Source organism: Parus major, chromosome 3, assembly GCF_001522545.3.
Source record: "Parus major isolate Abel chromosome 3, Parus_major1.1, whole genome shotgun sequence".
Lineage (NCBI taxonomy): Eukaryota > Metazoa > Chordata > Aves > Passeriformes > Paridae > Parus > Parus major.
This window is the reverse complement of record NC_031770.1, coordinates 11,267,922-11,287,708: the sequence shown is the minus strand read 5'-3', so window position 1 is coordinate 11,287,708 and position 19,787 is coordinate 11,267,922. Positions and strand designations below refer to the sequence as shown.

The 19,787-nt window shown below is 55.9% G+C and overlaps 2 protein-coding genes across 2 annotated transcripts in view; both read right to left on the bottom strand.

Moving 5' to 3' along the window:
* LOC107201231 (cullin-9-like) overlaps positions 1-2,337 on the bottom strand; it is an 18,246-nt gene extending 15,909 nt beyond the window's left edge. Inside the window, exons 1-3 of the mRNA XM_033513325.1 lie at positions 2,148-2,337; positions 1,878-1,939; positions 36-843 (exon numbers count right to left, since the gene is read on the bottom strand). Of these exons, the coding sequence (XP_033369216.1) occupies positions 36-829 (794 nt within the window). The 5' untranslated portion in view covers positions 830-843; positions 1,878-1,939; positions 2,148-2,337. The remainder of the gene's footprint in view (positions 1-35; positions 844-1,877; positions 1,940-2,147) is intronic.
* Positions 2,338-6,559: 4,222 nt separating this feature from the next.
* Positions 6,560-19,399, bottom strand: SRF (serum response factor). Its single transcript, XM_015621873.3, has 8 exons — positions 19,063-19,399; positions 18,865-19,031; positions 17,258-17,524; positions 12,023-12,281; positions 9,829-9,948; positions 8,919-9,110; positions 8,311-8,387; positions 6,560-8,046 (listed from the first exon to the last, which is right to left on the bottom strand). The coding sequence occupies exons 1-8, from the start codon at positions 19,352-19,354 to the stop codon at positions 7,951-7,953; spliced, it is 1,470 nt and encodes a 489-aa protein (XP_015477359.1). The 5' UTR covers positions 19,355-19,399; the 3' UTR covers positions 6,560-7,950.
* Positions 19,400-19,787: the final 388 nt, after the last annotated feature.

Here is a 19,787-nt window from a genome sequence, read left to right as displayed (position 1 = left end):
AACAGTTAATCAGCATCCCAGCTCAGAAACCTGGCAGGGGAGAGTTTCTAAATCCAAGAGCAGTCCAGACAACTACAACCAAGGAAGCCTGGAAGATGCAGACTGATTCCTCCCCTTTTGCCAAGAAGCCCCGAGACGTGCTGCTTCCCAGGCATCTCACCCCTCCCAAAGGCTGGCACCCCTCAGCTGCCCAGCAACACCTCCTCAGCGGCACCGAGCAGGAGCAGCCCCCACCTGCATCGTGGGCACCCAGAGCGCGCAGCATCTCGCCGGCACTGCGGCGGATCTGCTTCTCCTTGTGGCACAGCATCCTCATCAGCAGGTCCAGGGCTCCCGTCTCCCTGAAGGCGCCCGCCAGGGAGCCGATGCTGGCGTAGGCGCCCAGCACGTGCACCGTGCTCAGGATGGAGCATTCGGGCGTCCCGGCCTCGGCCACCTGGCGCCCGGCTCGCTGCACCAGGCTCCTGACATCGGCCTTCATCTCCAGCAGCGAGGCCTCGTCCAGCGCCACCTCCGCGGCCAACGGACCGGGCGCCTTCTCCTCTTTCAGCCGCGGCCCTTCCGGCCTCCTCCGGCCCAGCAGCGCCGGGCAGCTGGCACAGACCTCTTCTGCAGACATCCACATGGAGATGTGCTCTGGCTTGGTCTCTGCACAGGAGGCACTGCTGCCTCCCGCTGCTCTCTCTTCCAAGCTGACGATGCTCCACTGGACCAGGTATTCCGGCCGGCCGTCGTGGCCTCGCCGCTGCCGGAGCAGCTCCTCTGGGTAGGCCTGCAGTTTGGGCCCCAGCTGCACAAGCAGGGTGCCATTGTGTTTCTCATTCACCATGGCAGCAGATGTGTCTGCAGAGACAGAGGGGAAGCAGGGTCAAGCTTTTATTTCTGAGCTGCATGCTGGGGAAAGTGTGAGCCAGCACTGACAGTAGAAGTGGTCAAGGCACAGCTTTTGATCGTGATAGGATCAAAGCGCAGGATAAAGCTTTGAAGGAAAAGCCACTTTGCAGAGGCTCACATTCCCCTTCCAAGAAAATAAGACAGTTTTTCATAAACAAAACCAGTTCCAAGCATTACTGGCACACACAGAAAGAGATTCTCCTCAAAAAAGAAACACAAAACATAGAGGCAAAATAGGCCCTTTGATAAGACAGCAAATAATGATGGAAGATTTTAATCCTGTTCACATTCCTGCCACTGGCCATAACACAACCCTCACAAGTTGCTGCACTTCTGTCTTCCTCCTGCTATTTACCATTTATAGTTCAGACTGTGAGCTTACACAGAACTTGCGGTACTCTCACCATGCATAGGGACCTTCACATCACCAGGCCCTGAAGAAAATAATGAGCAGTTTCTCAGATCTAGTTCATACATATCAAATCAGGTTCACTACCTGAAAGTCTCTCAGTATTCGCTCCCCAGCCTCTTCTCAGAATTCTTTGCCTTTACAATGTTTTACCAATGGACAAAGTCCACAGAACTAAAAGATTTCTACTCTGATACCCGACTGTTCTGCATCTTGGGACTACAGAGAAGACACGATGCTTCTCTTTTTTCATCCCTGCAAAGGGCAGCATGGAAATAATTTGCTGTCCAAGACTGAGTGCCAGCAATCAGCCAGGCAGCTGCAGACAAAACCGCTGACTGAGTTCACAAAGGATTCCAGATCAGGTTGATGGGAAGGAGCTCAGTCAGGTGCCAGGGGGAAACACTCCCACCACTTACACACACGGGCAAGAGAAGCAGTGAAGAAAGACACCAGAGAAGCAGTCAATCCATCTTTAACCAAAGAAGATACTAACCATCAAGGACTATGACATTAAAAATATTTTCCAGGTGCAAACAGGAGCAGCCTGAACTCCCAAGACATTCATACTTACCTTCGATTGTGCCGCTTTCCTTGGAGTTTGCAGCATTCCAGATGGGAATCTTCTTACAGTCTCTGTAATAAAAAGGCCAAGTTATTCTCCTGTGCTTTGTAAAAGTGTTTAGATGTCACACCACAAACCAAGTAAGTGTCTTTCTTAAATGCTAGAGGACAGCTCGCACCGACGTGCCTCGGTCCTGGCGCCGCGGAACACACGGGCTTTCCTCCGGGCCATCCCGGACACCCCGGCGAGCCGCGCCCCTACGCCCGGCCCTTCGCTCACCGCTGTTCCGCTGTCCCCGGAGCCACGGCGAGCCGGGCAGGGCACGGCCGGGCCCAGCCCCGGTACGCGGGAAGCCGACTCCCCGCCGCGGCGGGAAGAAGGAATCGGCCCTTGAGGCGCCGCTCCAACCCTGCCCACGCCCCCGGAGCGGCCCCGGCGCCACTGGGAGGCACCGGAACCAGCGCGCCGCTTCCGTGCCCGCTACGGGAGGCGGCGAGGGACACGGGAGGGGCGGGAGCTGCGCTTTCCGCGCACGCGCGCTACCGTGTCCCCGTCGTGTCCCCGCCGTCCCTCAGAATCCCAGGATGGGTCAGGTTGGAAGAGGCCACAGTGCGTCATCTGCTCCAACTTCCCTGCTATGCCAGCGAGGGAGACTCCACACCTTTTCTTGGCAGTGCTCTGGGACTGCACAGGAAAGTTGTTCCTCATGATCCCTGAGCCTCAGTTCCTGCCCGTTGCCTCTTGTCCCTTTGCCCGGCACCGCCGAGCAGAGCCTGGTCCATCCTGGGAGCCCTCCCTGCAGACACTGACAGACATTGATGAGGTTCCCTCTCAGTGTCTCTTCTCCAGGCTGAACAGGCCCAGCTCCCTCAGCCTCTCCTCATAACTGAGGTGCTCCAGTCCCTTCATCATCTTTGTCACCCTCTGCTGGACCCTCTCCAGGAGCTCCGTGTCTCTCTTGCCCTGAGGATGCCAGAGCTGGACACAGCACTCCAGACTGGCCTCACCAGGGCTCAGTAGAGGGGCAGGATCATCTCCCTGACCTGCTGCCAATGCAGTTCCCAATGCAGCCCAGGATCCCATCGGGAATTCCGCAAGAGCACCCCACAGGACAGCTCCCGAAGGGGTTTCAGGCCTGAGCTGGCACCAGAGTGCAGGTATCTTTGGCTGTGGGTCACAAAGCCGCTGTTCTCCCACACCAGCTGCACACCAGGAACAGTGGTGGAAAAACGTGAAAGATTGGAATATCTTCTGATTCCCCTGGCTAATGTTAGAAGTGAGAACAAATGGAAGTTGTAAGCTGAAGAAGGCATCTGCTAGAATGAGCTGCTTTTTGGTAATGTGGTAATGTTGCGCTGTGTATTGGTACCATTCATCTGGTGATTAATTGTCCTCATCAAGGGCTGCAGCAGGAAGAGTGGCAGGAAGGCTAAAAGCATGTCATGTCAGCACTCAAATTATTACTGCAGATGCACTGTTAATCAAGAATTACAGTGCAGCAATGTCAGGCCCGTGGCCCTGGGGTGGTTCCAGCCCTGCACCCACCCTCCATCCACCCTGTTGGCTTCAGTGACAGCTGCACTGTCTCCCAGCAGGTTTGGGGCTCTGAGACTGCCCTGTTCTCAGTGTTGCTGGAGAGCCAGTTGAAGCCAGCTGCACACAAGTTTGGCCTGTTTCCAGCTCCTTTCCAGCTTTGGTGTCACACTGTTTTGAAATGCCCATACCATAAAATCTAAATTCTTATCCTTTGCCCATACTTCCCTTCCTTGGGGTGCAGGTTTCTATCAGTTCAATAAGATTTGTTCTAAATTATAAACAAATATTTAAATCATCACCTAACTGGATGAGACTTTGCTTTCTTATTTGATCCTGGAGCAACTTGTATGTGCCCAGTCTAATTTCTACCCTCAGTACTAATGCCATTGTTTTAAGACAATTTCCATGTTTTACAATAGCAATCAGCAATTAACCCAAACAATATAATTACAATTATAGGCTGGATAAAACAGTGCTGTGCTACATAAGTCAGTGGAGACCATCCTCTAAACCTGTGGCACTAATGGTGGATTGTAAATGTTTATGTTTCCAAGCCACACTCTTGATTTCTCCATTACTACGTGTGATCTCTGTTGATGCTATTGATAGTCTCTTTCCAGAATCCCATGGATGCTCTTGAAATCTCTGTTCTCAATTAATGTCATTTTCTTTCCCCACTCACTACCAAGACATCTTGTTTGTGATAAGGAGAGGTTTTCTGTGCTACTCACACAGCCTGCTTATGACTTTGCTCTGATGGTCTCCACACGGTGCTTAGTAGGTCGTTTATCCTAAAAATAAAGATTCTATCTGTGGTATCTTGCTCCATGGTATGGACACACACACACACCCCTGTGCACAGGTGATGTGGGACTGCCTGAGCTGAAAGGGTGTTTGTGGTGTTGAAACACACACCTGTCACTTTTAGGCACGGGCCTAAAAGTGAGGTTGTACTGTAAAAGTGAGGCACCTCACCTCCTAACAGGGAAAGAGCCATTTCAGCTGTCTTTTGCTCCCAAGTACTTTCTGTACAATCCTCTCCCCTCCTGAGGTCTTTTCTCCAAACAGCACTTTTATCAGTGCTAAGCTTTCCTCACACTATACTGGTATCTGCTCCAGGACCTGATGCTATGGAGTGGCCAGCATTTTTAGCTGGCATACTCTGGCACCAGCACCCCTGATCATTGCAATGACCCCCTCTCCCTTAGGTTTTATTCACACCTTTGGACGCTTTACTGAGCCTCCATATGTCCTTGATCTGGCTTCTAGGCCCCTGCCTGACTTTAAGTAATGTCTCTCCAGATTGGATTTTGAATATTACCACATCTTCTCATAGCAGTTTTCTGTGGGGAATTTAGGTCTCCCTGCTTCTCCCTATTAACACCCCTGAATTAGAATGTTTTTTTTTTAAATTCCCCATTCCTCCTCATTTGCTGGGACTTGCTTCTCTTGACACCATGTCCTGTTCACCAAGGACATCATTCCAGAGCTTTCAGGAGAGAGAGCCCTCACAGCCCTTCTGTCAGGCATTGGCCCTCTCTGGCCCATACATTAGGCGGAGACTCCAGAGGATAAGTCCAGGTGGTCAGGAACAACCTGTACAGGTGGCAGTAGGGATGGAGACTTTTGCAAAGGGCCCCTCTTTGCCACAACATGCTCAGATAGCTCCCCATCCTCCTCAGTACACAAGCAGGTGCAGGAATCTGCCCCGATCCCCATTTGTTGGCCCTTAGGTGTGCGTCGTCCCCTCCCGCAAAGCACGGTCAAGATCCCAAATCTGTGCACAAAATGATAACATTTATTGAAAGAGTAAATTTTTTTTTAATACAAAAGAAAGCTCTGTACATAGTACTGTGATTACTTCCACATCCTTCCAGAAACACAACCCTGGAAACTGGAGGGAAAAAAAAAATAATCCCACACACACTTATGCGTACACACACACACACGCACACGCACGCACGCGCACACACACCCCTCAAACCAGTAAAATGAACTAAAATTGTCACCACACAATAAACGCCATTTCATCCCTGATACACAAGTGTTCTTACAAGTCTGCACTTAAATAAAATACACCATTAGCGTTTAACCAGCAGTTGCCTTTGGGGAGCCAGGGAGGGGATGCAGTCAGACACCCTGTAGCAGCAGAGGCTCTCCTGCCATTCTGGCCCAACAGCTCTGCTCCATAGTGCCAGCAGAAGCAAAGCAGAGCAAAGCCAGGCCACAGTGATGTGCTGGGGCAAAGGACAATGCAAACTCTGACCCCACACTTCTCCCTGGATTAACTCCCAGGTACCTACATGGTTTTGGAAGCATCACTGAACAGTTTTCCTACACTGAGCCATGGGACATGGCTCAGCACTCCCACATGCTCTGAGCTGCAGGGTTTGCATCACCTCTTAGAGCAAGAATTCTAAGGGGAGGCAGCATGCAATGTCACCCTCACCAGATGGGCCACCCTACACAAGCCTGTCCCAGGCTGCTAACAGATCAAGGGCTGAAAGACCCTTCTAGGAATTCTTTGCACAAGGAGCTTGGAGCAGACCTGTCCCCATCTGTGCGCTGCAGAACGGCTGTAGAGGGGGAACTACAGCCCAAATCGTCAGCCAGGGGTTCAGGAGATGCTGCCTGCACAAGCAAGCAGGGAGAACAGGGCTTAGCCACTGCTGGTCACTCACCACAGGGAGGAATGGGGACGCCCGTATCCCTCAGGCAGCCACAGGCAGCACTGCTCTGCACCAAGAGCGGTGACAGTGACAGAACAGCTGTAGGGCCCTGGACCAGAAGTGAACAGGTGGTCATCAGAAAACCCAGCCCACCTCTTGCTCCTGGGCACTGCAAACTACCTGCATCTGAGGAATGGGTTTACCACTTCCAGAGACCAGCCACTGCTTCACTTGTCTTCTGCCCATTAAGCCCAAAATTATGGGTATGAAGTCCTCGTTACAAGAAAGAAGGAAACAAGCATCCCACTCAGTTCAGCTTGATCCCTGGCACATGCTGGTGGATGGAGAGTGCAGCTTAAACGCTAATGCTGAGGGAACATGTCCAAGGTTACAATACAAACTCAAAAGCAAGGCCCCTTTCCTGCCTCCATGCCCGCCCACCCACCCCTCTCCCATCCCCCTGGTACAAACCCCATTAAAACTGTACAGGAGCCAAACTTTTATTCCTTAAAGAATTACATAAATACTGAGTTTAACACTTAGAAAAATAAAGTAATTTTCTTTTTTTTTCTTTTTTTTTTCTTTTTTTTTTTTTCTCCAAGGCTTCTTTTGTCTTTAACTTAAAAAAAAAAAAAAAAAGTTACAGTAGCTGCTTCTTCCCCTAAGGATTCAGCAGCTTCTCTCACTTGCTCACTCTCCCTCCAGGGACAGGGCTAGGTAGCAGAGCCATTCACAGCAACTCCCATGCAGGACCAAGCATGCCCCAGCCCTTCTCCCCCAGCCTTGCTGAGCCTGTACAGGCATCACAGCTGCTCACCCACAGCCCAGGATGGCCTGCAGGTCACCCTGGTGCTCAGAGGAAGAGCCTGCCACCTGCCCAGCAGCTCTGTGCCCCATGGGCTCTTCCCTTTAACATTTGAGTTGTTTCTCCACCTTGCATCAGACACAGAAATTCAGAAAGCGCTGGCTGGAGCTGCAGGGGGATGTAGGAAAGACCCAGCCACGTTCCCCTGGGTGTATGGAGTCCAGAAGCAGTGCGAGGGCTGAGAGTGTGGGGCTGAGCAGAGCACAGGGCCCCTGAGGAGCTTTCCAGGGCATCTTTGTGTTCCTGGGCTTCTATCGACCGCCTCACCTGTGCAAGGGCAGCCGCCGGGGCAGGGCCAGTCAGGCTGAAAATCTGCCAGGCAGCCCAGCGAGGAGGCACTGAGGGCAGAGGGCTCACTGTAGTGCATACGAGGAAGACAGGGCCACGTGCCAGCGGCGGTGCCCTGCCCTCCAGGGAGAGGGCATGCAGGCCCAGAGATGCACATGCAAGCTGGCCCCTCTCTCTCCTGTCCAGGGTCCAGGGTGAGTTGCTGCGGCCAGGACCTGTCACCCCCACAAAGGCACATTGCTGAGGCCAGCAGCACAGCCACAACCCACTCTGCTCCAAGCTGCACCTGCACGATGGCTCCGGGTCTAAGCTGAGCCCCACGCAGAGTAAACACTCATGGGCAAGGTGACTCAGAGCACCCAGAAGGAGCCAGAGCCTCCAGCTGGGAATGGCCTGCAGTATTTATTTACAGTGCAGAGCAATCCTCCCCTCAAGAGACACATTTCTTTGGCTGGCGTGAGACAAGCACAGCTATTGCAGCATCCAAATGCCCCAAGCCCTGCACGGCCCCAGCACGGCTCCACCCCGGGTGGGTCCTGCAGCCCCACGCGCATGCCTGTGTGTGTGGGGGTGGGTGAGTGCGTGTGTGTGTGTGCATGTGTGGATGAAGGAAACGTGAAAAGGCAACAATAAATAACTGGTGCAGTCTGTACGAGAAGGAGTTGCTGCCAGCCCCGACACTGGCATGACAAGCCAGAAACAGAAGGCCGGCAGCAGAGGCCTCTCAGTCACTCTTGGCGCTGTGTGAGGTGTCCAAGTTGACCACCTGCAGCTCCGTCAGGCTGCTGCCACTGCTGCTCTGCTGCCCGATGACAGCCATCTAGAGAGAGAAGGGAGGAGGAACCACTGGGGGACAGCACGCCCTGAGACCATGTGTGCCAGCACCAGGGGGGCACTGTCCTTCCCGGACACTGGTCCAAGGAGGACGAGACTCCCTCACCCAAGGGAGGGTAGCACGGACTGCATTCCCAGACCTGAGGGCTGATCCTAGCCAGCCACATCAGCCCAGACACACAGAGGATGTGCAGGCAGAAGAAGAGCAAGAATAACCCCTGAACACCTGCAAGTACTACTGTGTACCTACCTGGTGAAGCTGGACAGCTGAGACTGGGATCTGAACCGTGCCTGATGGGGCTGTCAGGAACACTTGGGGGACGCCACCTGCCACAGAGAGAAGCACAAATGACACTGTCCCTTAAGCAGTGCTCCTCCATGGATCCTTTCTCTGAGCTCTGTGGAGCTATTCAAGGACAAAGCTGCTTATTTGCACACATGGAGACATTCCAGAAGAAGGCCACATGCACTAGTTTTCCAAATGCTGGGAGAAGCAGGAATAAGGCCTCAATCCAAGTCTTGCCCGCATGACTTCATGCTACTTTACCCTGTCATGCAAGCACATATCCCCTCCAGAGCCTCCTGTTCTGCCTGCCCCACACGGCCCCCATCCCAGAAACCCTCACCCCTCCTTTTTACCCATCAACACCTCATGCAATCCTTTGCACATGAGAATGGCAAGACCTGAAAACACACACACACACTAAGCATCGCCCTTTCCAGGCCTTTGTGGAGCCACCATGACTGCTGTGAAGAAAACCCTCTGCGATTATCAATACAGCATAAACACATGCAGGACAAGAAAAACCAGGGTGTCAGTGCCCTCTCAGGGAGCACTGACCTGGACAGCTGCCTTACCCTGATCCTGGACCTGGCCATGGGACACCTGCATCGCTGAGGGCGCCTGTGGGAAAGCGTTGAGCACCGCGAGCCCGCCGTCGGCCAGGCCGGAGGTGGGCGCGTACATCACCGCGTGCGGGCTGGGGTACATCATGTGGCCGCCCACGGTGGTTGGCACAGACGACGTCATGATGGTCGCTGGGAGGGTCACTGCCACCAGGACAGACCACACGTGAGCACACAAAAGGAACCTGCCAAGCTCACCTGCCTGCTCAGCACCTCCACCCCAGCCACCCCGGCCATGCTGTGCTGAAGCATGGTGCATTGAGATACCCATCTTTGTCTTCCAAACCCTTGGACAAAAGCCCCAGAGATCAAGCAGGAGAGCTTAAACCTCTCCTTTCATGAGTATGAAGGGGCAGGAAGACAGGTAGCCAAATATCCCAGGACTAAATTAATCTTGTATCTTAATTCCCTAATGAAACTTTAATAGAGCTGTTGAACTAGATTCAGCCTGCATCCAGGCACCTGAACTCAGATGTTGCTGACAAAGAGATGTCTTCTGCATAGACAGCCAAAGTCCCAAGCAGATGTGAGCCAATACCTTGTGCTAAAGGCAATGCTGGCCCACTAAGAAACCCCCTGAGAACTCAGCAACCTGTTCCCAGCTCCATGCTGAAAGTGAGAGCAGATGATGTATCTGGAGAGGCTCTGAAATCCCTTGTAAGGTGCCCTATGCCCAGTGTAGGATACAGTGTAAAACAGGATCTGGCTACAGGGATCAACAAGCCTGGGAAACTGCCAGAAAGCTTTGGATAGAGTTGGCCTGAAGAAGGAAACTGGCCAGGGAGCAGGCATGGGGCCTGTTGGTGTGGGTTGTTTCCAGCAGTGGTTAGGAGGGCAGACAGAAGGTGGTTATTACCAATACCTGTTCCGCTGGAAGAGGTCTGGGTAAGGTCAGTGCTGCTGTCACTAGAGGGAGACGTTTGCTGGGGTGCCTGGTGCACCTGGATTGCCTGGACTGGAACCTGCTGAGCCATGGTACCACCTGGGGAGAGAGAGGAGCCTGTGAACCTGTGGCTCCACAGGGATACAGGCACTCTGGGCCATGTGAAAGCCTCCCAGGTCCTTCTCTGGCTGCACACAGCTCCACAGCACCGCTCTGTGCTGCACTGGGGAGGCTACACAGAAGCAGTAAACCAGAGACCAAAACCTGCTCTTTCCTGGTAAGTGGGCCAGGAAGGGGTTAAGTGGCCTACAAAGCTCCAAGAGTGAGAAAAGGCCACAACAGCTTTTGCCCAACTCCCAGCCATGGTTCAGGAACATCCAGGCTCCTCCTTGCCATTTCTGGTTCCACCAAGACACAGAATAGACGTTGGGAGGAGAGAGCCCAGTGAGGAGCCAGCTCTGCAAGGATCACCTTGCTGCACCAAGTGGAACCACAAGAGGCCAAATGCCCACACCAGCTGGGCTCTGCTGTTTTCACAACCTGAAGGTCAGCTCCATCCTGCACGGGGCACTCAGGATGCAGGTCTCACCCTGCTTGTGACCTTAAGGATGTTACAGTGCTCTACAGAGGGATGAGAGAACAGCTGGTCTCAAGGTGCACATCCCAGAGCTGCAGGCCACACAACCTCTGTCCCAGACCACTCCCTGCAGGGCACTTCAGATCCAGAAACACAGCTCATCACAGAATGGTCTCCTAAGGCTGAGGTCCTGCCTCCAGAGGGAAGAGCAAGGGATGCCAGAGAGCAAGAATCAATGGCCAGCTTGCTCAGACTGGGCATTTTCCCACACATCACACCCCAGAGACACACATCAGCTATTGTCCTATCTCTTCCAGATCACAAGGGAAATCCAGGTCCCTTGAATGAGAGCCTGCTGTCTGCCCAGGCCTCCAGGAGCCTTAAGCATTCCAAGAAAGCACAGAAATTATCAGTCATGGACTTAGGCGCAAAGAGGAAAGACACGAGAAATACTGTGTCACTCAGTGCTGGTCCTCAGATGACGGATGCCATTGCAAAGGAGAGCCCAACCCTACTCTGAAACTCCATCCAGGAACATGTCCAGCCCCAGAACAAACACCTGGAGAGCCTTAACTCAGAACAAGAAGAAATTCCTACAAAGGACAGTGCACACAAGGCAGCAGAGCAGCACCATTACTCTGTTCTGGGTCTCCCCTAAGGCATCCTCTGCACTGTGGTTCAATGGCTGACTGCAGATCCAAACACAGAAACAAGGGCAGCTGCTCAGAGCCAAATGCCAGCACTCAATAAACAATCACTGGGCACCTGAGCCCCTGTGCTATCCCTCCATCAGCTCCAGCAGCACAGTTCATCCTCAGCACAGCTGCACTAGGGACCTGTCTCTCCTGCATTTGTTAGCCACAAGCCAAGCCCTGGGGCATGAGACTGAAAATCCGCTGCTTCTCTTGGTCTACATCCCCAGGATGCTGCTCCTGCCTATGTCAAGCATTTTCTGCCCTGCCTTCCCATCTCTCCCCAGCAGCCACAGCCAGGGTTCCCTGTGCTCTGCCTCCTCTGTGCTCCCACAGTCAGGGGTCAGCTCTGTGGCCCAGGAATCCACAGACACCTCCATTCCTCCATCTCTTGCAAGAGGAGAAGCGAGTGCTGACCTGTCAGTGACACCACCTGCCCTCCAGCTCTGGCAGGGAAGTGGAAGACTGTCTGCTGTGCCTGCTGCAGCTGTCCAGCTGTACCTGTGACCAGCTGGTCCTGCTGGCTGGAAAGAGCCAGGGAGTGTGGCTGTAACTGAGTGAGAGGAATGGTAGGGGTCCCTGGAGAAAGGGAAGCACCTGCTGAATGGAGGGAGAAAGGCTCCTTTCACTCCCTCCAGGCTTCTCAGTGCTGCCCTAGGGTCTCAGCTCAGCTCCCTGCCACCTGCCAGCAGCAGGGCCAGCTGGTGGCACTCTAAAGAAACAGTCACTACACGACCCTGCTCCAGCCACTGGCCTGGCTGGGTTTGAGCACAGAATCACATCCGGGCTCACCTTACAGCAGCTTCCCTTCTGCCACTAGGTCTCCTCTCCCCTGGAGAGAACAGCAACACACCCCGGGTGCAGAGATGGATGGATGCAGTCCTCGGTCCCTAAAGGCACTGACCTGACATGAAGGTGAAGCCAGTGGGTATCGGCATGAGGCCCCCAGACGTCACTGCACTGGCTCCAGTAGTCTTCAGCACTGTCCCGTTGGCACTGGTGACGGCATTGGGGCTGATGCTGGCAGACACTGGCGCCAGGTAATTGGTGATGGGGAATGACGGGCCACTGCTGACCTGCATGGAGGTCGAGGTGGTCGGGGCTGTCTGGATGGACGTTGTTCCCGGCAGGTTGGTGACAGTGAACGCGGGTTTCAGGGCATCCTGTAAAAGGAGAGATTGTGACAGCTCGGACCAGCCCATGAGACCAAACCAGGCTCTGTAGGTTGCATCCCCTTGCCAAACCATACCCCCCACAGCCTGCTGCCAGCACATGGAGCAGAGCCAGGGGAGCAGAAAAGAGTTGCTTGCACAAACATGAGGAGAGCTGAAGAGAGCTCTGAGTAAACTTTGGATGTAGTCCCAGGGCCACAGAGGTCCCCTGAGAGCCTTCCCTACAACACATCAGGGGACAAAGCAACCATTCCACTCCCCAGGAGTCCCCAAAATGCCTAAGAAGAGAATAGCCTCTTTTTGGCACACACCAGGCAAAAGCAGCGCTTGCAGGGACAAACAGAAAGGCATAGAGTCTCCTGTCAGGAACACACACCACTTCCCTTAAGGCAGGAAACAGATGACCAAAAACAAGCTGAGAACTGGCTCTTAAAGGCAGCTGTACACTGCAAGTGACAGAGGAGAGGTGACTAAAGGCAAACCTGGACATTAGGGAGGCACAAACCAGCCCTGGCAGCAGCTTTGGCAGGCCCTGGGGAATGCCTCCACACATCTCCTGAAGCAGAGGCCAGGAGAACCTGACCGTAGGAAGCACCTATTTGCCAATCCGCTGGCAGGAGATGGGCATGAAGCAAATGCTTCCAAAGGACCCCATGTGTTCACTACAGCCAGCACGGTCCTGCAAGGAGCGTCAGGGCTCTGTGGCTATCCAAGGATGGCATCACCAGAGGAGCTGAGCACCAGGAAAAGGGCTCTGTGCTGGGCCAACACTGGCCTGAGAGACTGGCATCCCAGGTCTGGGAACAAGGAGGAATGTGTGTGCCAAGCTGCAATAATACATTAGTTTCCACAGCCACAAAGCATGTGGCTGGATGCACCTTGGATCTGCAGAAACCAAGCCCAGCAGGATTCCTGCTGCCTCTGGCAGTCACACGTCACCTTACGTGCCTCCATTCCCCAAATCCCCTTTGGAATACACCCAAGGTGCCCATGACTCCTCTCCTGCCCTGCTTATCTGGCCAAGAGCACACTGAGAAGCACTGCTTCACAGAAGCCCATGTCACAGACCACAGGCGACCTGCTGTCCCATGCCCTGACACAGCTGCCAGCACGCCTGGGAAGAGTTAAGGCTGCCACACTCCCACCCCTCCCACTGCAGCTGGTGGGCCCAGCTCTCCCACGTGCTAAGCCTTGTTCCCAGCTTGTCAAGCTGCCAGGAGCAAGGAATTCACAGCTCAACGAACAGCTAAAAAAGGGAAGGCAGCCCATTTTGGACAGGGGGATCCAATCCCAGGCACTCAGTCGTGCCCCAGGGCCCAGGGAGAGAGGAGAGCAACACCCCTCTCCCTTGGCACCGCAGACCCTGAAGTCCAAATTAGAAGAGGCACGTGATAACAGAGCAAAGCCCAGCACAGGCACTTTCCATTAGCTCAACCACAAACTCCTGCCATCCCACATGGGACATGGGAGACTGTGGGCACCCTCCCCACGTGGGTGACAGGGCAGAGCTCTCCCTGTTCAGCCCACTAGGGAGCCAGAGCAGAGTTGGGCAAGTACAGGTGCTGCTCCCAGTTGGAAAAGCCAGGGCTCCTCATCCCCAGCAATAGCTCTAAAGTAGTATACCCATGAGATATAACCCCCAACCAGCCAGAGCACTTAGCACCCAGTCATACTCCATACTCCCAGGCCTGGAGAAGGCATCCCAGAAAGTTCACAGCACTCTACTCAGGTAAAGTCTCAGGGCTCCCCAGAAGGACAAGGGCAAATCTCAGTACAAAATAAAGGTGCTTGGGAGAGATGCTGTGGCAACAGAACACAACCAGCCCATCTCTGCCCTCCCTATTCTGACATGGTTGAGACTTGGATTCCTCCCATCCTTATTGTGCTTCCCATGGACTGCAGCAACAGCTCCCAATACAGAAAGAGAGCTGGGAGACTTTGGGATTGGACACCCAGTGCCATCTCCTCGTGACTGTCTGGGATGCCTCAGCGATCCCCTGGGCACCTTGGATCTTCCCAGCACCCTTGCAAAGCCCAGAGCATATGCATGAGGCAAGTCATGGGTCACTTCAGCAGACATCACCCAAAGGGCTGGGGACAAACCCTGAGGCAGACAGCAGCCCTGAAAGCTCTTCCCTTCCTGATCCAGCTGCACATCCATTCCGGCTCAGCGCAAACCTCAGTGTCTGTGGAAGCAGCACAGCAGGTGTCTGTCCAGACCCACACCACTGCTTTGCAGCATGAGTGGGTCACAGGGCACAGACCAGGCCAGCAATCCCACTCCACAGTTTTTAGGGATTGCCTGAGGCATGCTGTTCAGCATGGCCCAGGCCCCCTAGACAGAATTACTACACAGGTGTAGCAGACAACAGGCCTTGGTGGTATACAGGAAATCCCAATCTGGTCTCTAACACCTGGTCTGCATTCCAGGTGCGGCACAAAGTCCCACATTTCCCTATTCCAGAGAGATGACCAGATCAGGGCTACTCCCATCCTGTCACCCCAATCTAGAGCCCCTGAGCTCCCTCCAAAATATCCCTTCCCACACAAGCACACCCAGGAGACTGCACGCAGGCAGTGTCCTTTGGGGCCTGCAAAAGATGAGAGAGGTATCATCATCATCAGGACAGTCTCAAAAATACAGCAAGCCCAAATCCCAGCACCACAGCAGGGCGTTTGGGTCTGGCACAGCAGGATTTCAGAGCTGCTGGTGTAGCACAGAGGAATAACTAGCAGGCTGCTGACTGCAGGTGACAGCCTGGCTGCATTGTCTTCCCACTCCACTGCAGCACTGAACACAAGCAGGTTTTGTCCATACAGAAAAGCGTTCACACAGAAAGGCCAGGGAGTCTTTTGGAGCATCCCATGTGGCTGGACCTGACGGTCCAGACACTGAATCTCCTGCCACCTCCTGCAGTGAGGCACCTGTAGCCCAGCCTTGTGCACCACCCACCCCATAGCAAGCACCAGCCACGCAGCATGGCCCATCCACAGGCTCTTTTCATCCTCAGAAGACTTTTTGGTCTATCTGAATTGAGCTGGTCTCTGCCCAAGCACCAACCAGGCTTCCAGGCCTGCAGAAGGCACAAGAGGACAGCCCCTGTCACCAGCCCCAGGGCTTACCATGACAGGAACTCTCAGCCAGCCAGGGTGGATTTAGTCAGAATGTCAAGCAGAAGACAGGGCCATAGGGCTCCCCCAGCCTCTCATCAAATGCTGGCTTTGATGAGCCACAAAGCACCCCACACTAAGCATTAGCACTGGGATGGAGCTTTCAGGGTTGCATCAGACAGTGAGAATAGAGAAGTTGTGTTAAGAAGGTCTCTGCAGAGTAACTGCACCCCAAGGGCACAGTTCCCTTGGGGCCAACTAGCAGTACTTCCTGGAAGAGTACAAAGGGATATGATGTGGACAAGTCTCATGCCAGGGACAGGTAATTTGTCTTATTACGAAATGCCCACAGGACTTGCCTTTTCATCCAGGAGAAGCCCAGGAGGCACATGTCCTTACAAACACAGGCTGCATAAGGGAGAGATTGCTGGTGTTAGAAGGCTTCTTTGCCTACTGGATAGGGCTGGCACAGCTTACATTAGCACCCAGAGGCACCCAGGGAAGACATGCCAGACTGAGACAGCCAGGACTGCTGCTGGGATCCCATCAGCAGGAACCATTCTCAGGGACTCTTAAGGGCTACAGCACACAGATCCCAACCACACTTTGGTCCTCCACAGCTCCTCTGCCAGCAGGGATGTCTGGGGCTGCTGATGTTTCTCAGGGCTCAGCAGGAACAAGCTTTTGCTTGGTGCAGCACTGCACACGTGTGGGGAAGTGGACATTGAGGAATAGGGGGTAGCCAGCATCATCGTTACCAGAGCTGTTGTGCTGTCACAGCATAAAAACAGGCAGATGAATACCCCTGCAGCCCCAGACGTGTTGGGCACATCTCAGGGCTGTACTCACTACCTTTGCAATTATACCAGAGAGGTCACCAAGTTCTGTCTGCTTAATGTCTAAAGGCTACTGCATGGAAAGGATGTTGTGGCTTGAGCACGGACAGCTGGAGAGCTCCTATGGAAGAACACTTTTGCAGCAAGTCTGGTACCCATGACACGAGCACAGGTACAGCAGGGCTGTTCTAGTTCCCAGCACCAAGCAGAACTGCACACAGGCCTGGGAAGCTGTGGCAAAGCCCCAAATTCAGCATGACATCCCAGGCTTGCATCACAAATTTCCCTGCCTCCCATCTCCAAGCACCTGTGGATCTGAGCACCAGCCTGCAAAGGAAGCAGCAGGGATGTGGGACACAGCTCAGAGGAACAGCGCCAGGGAGCGCAGGGATAAGACAAGGCTCTTCCAGCAGAAAATCTGACTCTGCCCAACTCTGCACCCACAGCCAGGCCACCCTGGGCAAAAGGCCACAAGTAACACGGGAGGGCAAGGGCCAGCGTCTGCAGGGACAACAGGCAGGGAGCAGAAATGGTCTGTCCAGCCAAATGTTTCCATTCCCCATGTCCTCCCTGCCCCCTTCCAAAACAGCACCAAAGCAAGAGACAGCTGCAGCTTATAAGGAATGTGAGGGGCCCTGCCAGGGACTCTGGCGAGGGAAACCAGGCCTTATAAGGCCATGGAGGCAGAATCAAATTTTTATCAATGAGTGTGAGAGCATGGAGACGCCTGGGGAGAGATAACAGTGCTGAAAGCTGGCCAGGGGGGTGGGCTGGGCCAGTGGGGAGCCACGCTGCAAGGGCCAGGACCAGGATACCTGCCACCCGCTTCCCTCCCTCCTTCAATCACCGCTACTATCAGCCATGGAGCCAGCCAGCCCCGAGATGACATGACACAAGCTCGCTGCAGTCGCAACGAAAGGGGACTCATCCTCAGCCCCCAGCGCTGCTATTTAAAGAGAGCTGGGGATGATCAGGGCTCCCAGCACAGCCCACGGCTCCCTGGGTGCCCAGGAACATTACCTTGGTCTCCCCGCTGCTGTCCGACTCGGACACCTGGTAGGTGAGGTCCGTCTCCTCAAAACCAGTGGCACTCATGCGCTGGTCAGTGGTGGGGTCCGAGCGTGGGGGCGAGTCCGGGGAATTGAGGCATGTTTGGATCAACGCCTTCCCCGTCTCGCTGGTGATCATGGGCTGCAGCTTCCGTGTGGCAAACGTGTACACATGGCCCGTCTCGCTGGCCACCAACAGCAGGACTTGAGTGCCAGTCAGTGTGGAGAGCTCATAGGCCTGCCAGCAGGACAAGGGAAGAACAGGGAGTCACAGGCGACAGGGACAACACACAGTGCAGGATGAGAGTCCCTGCATGTCATCACGTTCCCAGAATGGCTTTCCTTCTCTTCACACAAGGTTCAGCTCCCTGCCACCCCAAAGGAGCTGTGGCCTCTAAAACCAACCCAAGACTGGCTCCCTACAGGTTGAGCTGCCCCATGCTGTGTTCCCTTCAGCACACCCTTAGGGGATGTGCCTGCCAAGAGGCCATGGGTAGAGTGGTCCTCTCAGCACAGTAGTCTGAGAACATGGGGACACGGGATTGTCTCCATTCTGGAAATCCCACTGACTTCTCCAGACATGTCTGGATGCCTCCCTCACCTCATCTCTCAGTGATGTTAACTTGGCACAAGTCTCTGCTACCTCATTCCCCTCAACAACACCCCATCCCAGGCTCTGACCCAGATTTCTCTCTCAGGCTTCAGACTTCTGAGCACAGCTGCACCCTTGCAGCAAGGCCACCATGCCCCAGGTGAAGAATACCTGTGGACTATGAATTGCACTCTTCATAGGCCATCACTGCACACACAGTGGTCTCACACAAGCTTCTACAGACAGGATGGCCTCATTCCATGTTCCGTGGTCCCGTACATCCAGGATGTGCCCAGCAGTACCTCACATCCATTCCCACCTTCCCCGGGTGCACGACGCCCAGCTGAGCTGGGATGCAGCACTACCCAGTTGTTCAGAAGATGCTGTGCGCACCACTAGGGATGCAGATCAGCCAGCAACACCCAAAATCCCCCAAGTTTCTAATCTGTCTTTGCACACCAGAAACCATGGATTGCACTCTGGACCGGCCGAGACGTGGCGTTGGTCCCGTCCGCGGCCGGAGCAGCCAGTCCTACCGTACCCTCGGTGGGGCAGGGCAGTCCAGCTGTGCCATCAAACACTCGGTGTTTTGGTGGCGGCTCACAGCCAGGGGCGCCGAGGGCACCGGTCAGCTCCGGCCCGGAGCTGGACGCTACACCGGGATGGGCCTCCCCGGGCACATCACACGCCAGGCGACAGCCAAGTACACCGGCAAGCCCCGGCCCCGGGGGCTCCCGCTCCCGGCCGCCCAGCTCCCGGCCGGCAGCTCCGCCGGGGGCTCCCGCGCAGCCCCCCGGAAGGGGCTGGTGCCGGGCCGCCCCGCCCGCGGCACGGGGAAGCCGCCGCCGTTTCCGGGCACGGCCCGCCGGCCTGCTCCGCGCTCGGACCGGGCCGGGACTCCCACGGACAGGTGGGTGCCGGCCGACATCCCCGCCCGGGCCGGGCCGGACCGCCCCCCCGCACCGGCCGGACTCGCGGGGCCGCACCTTCTTCATGATGCCGGTCTTCCTCTTGCTGAAGGTGGTGTAGCGCCGCAGCTTGTTGTCGATGAACTCCATCTTGATCTTCACCCGGCCCCGCGTCTTCTTCCCGGGCTTGGCGCCGCTCACGGCCCCGCCGCCCCCGCCGCCGCTGTAGGCGGCCGCCGCCGCCGCTCCCGCCGCGGGCCCCGCCGCCCCCGCCGCCGCTGTAGGCGGCCGCCGCCGCCGCTCCCGCCGCGGGCCCCGCCGCCCCCGCCGCCTCGGCCAGGCCACGCTTCACGCCGCGCCGCTCGCCGCCCAGCTCCTCCTCCTCGGCCGACTCCGAGTCGCCCTCGCTGCCGCTGTACAGCGCCTCCCGCTTCAGGCGGCCCCCGGACACCCCCGCCGCCGCCCCGCCGCCGTTCGCCCCACGCGGCACCGGCGACCGGCCCAGCCCCGAGCCGCGGGCCAGCGCGGCGGCGGCGCCGTTCCCGGCCCCGGCCTGGCTCGGCAACATCGCGGCGGCGAGCGCGGGTCGGGTCGGGTCGGGCCGGGTCAGGCCGGCCCCGCCATGTCCCCGCCGCGCTCCGCGCTCACGGCCCCGCTCCGCCGCCGCCCCCGCCGCGCCGCGCCGCCCCCATATAAAGCGATACAATGTTGCCTTTTATGGCGAAGGCGCTCCTTATATGGGGCGAGACGGCGCCCCGTCGGGAGGCGCCACCCCATTGGCTGGCGGCCGCCGAGCGCCGGCGCCCATTGGCCGCCGGTTGGCGTTTGATTTGCATACGGCCGGGCCGCGCTCGCGTCACGCCCGGGTTGGAACACGCAGGGCGGCTCTTAAAGGGACAGCGCTGCCGGCCGGGGCAGCGGCGCGCTCGGCCCGGGGGTGCGGCGGGGCGGCGACGGACCGGGGGCTGCGAACGAGCGCCGGGACTGCCTCGCTGCCAGCC

What these genes read in the sequence shown, in the direction of transcription:
- SRF (XM_015621873.3), bottom strand. Translation starts at nt 19,354, where the DNA reads ATGTTGCCGAGCCAGGCCGGGGCCGGGAACGGCGCCGCCGCCGCGCTG. An exon ending in GGCGGCGGCCGCCTACAGCG is followed by an intron (nt 19,032 to 19,062) that starts GCGGCGGGGGCG and finishes CCGCGGCGGGAG; the next exon opens with CGGCGGCGGCGGCCGCCTAC. An exon ending in TGGCTTCACCTTCATGTCAG is followed by an intron (nt 9,949 to 12,022) that starts GTCAGTGCCTTT and finishes CTCTCTCCCCAG; the next exon opens with GTGGTACCATGGCTCAGCAG.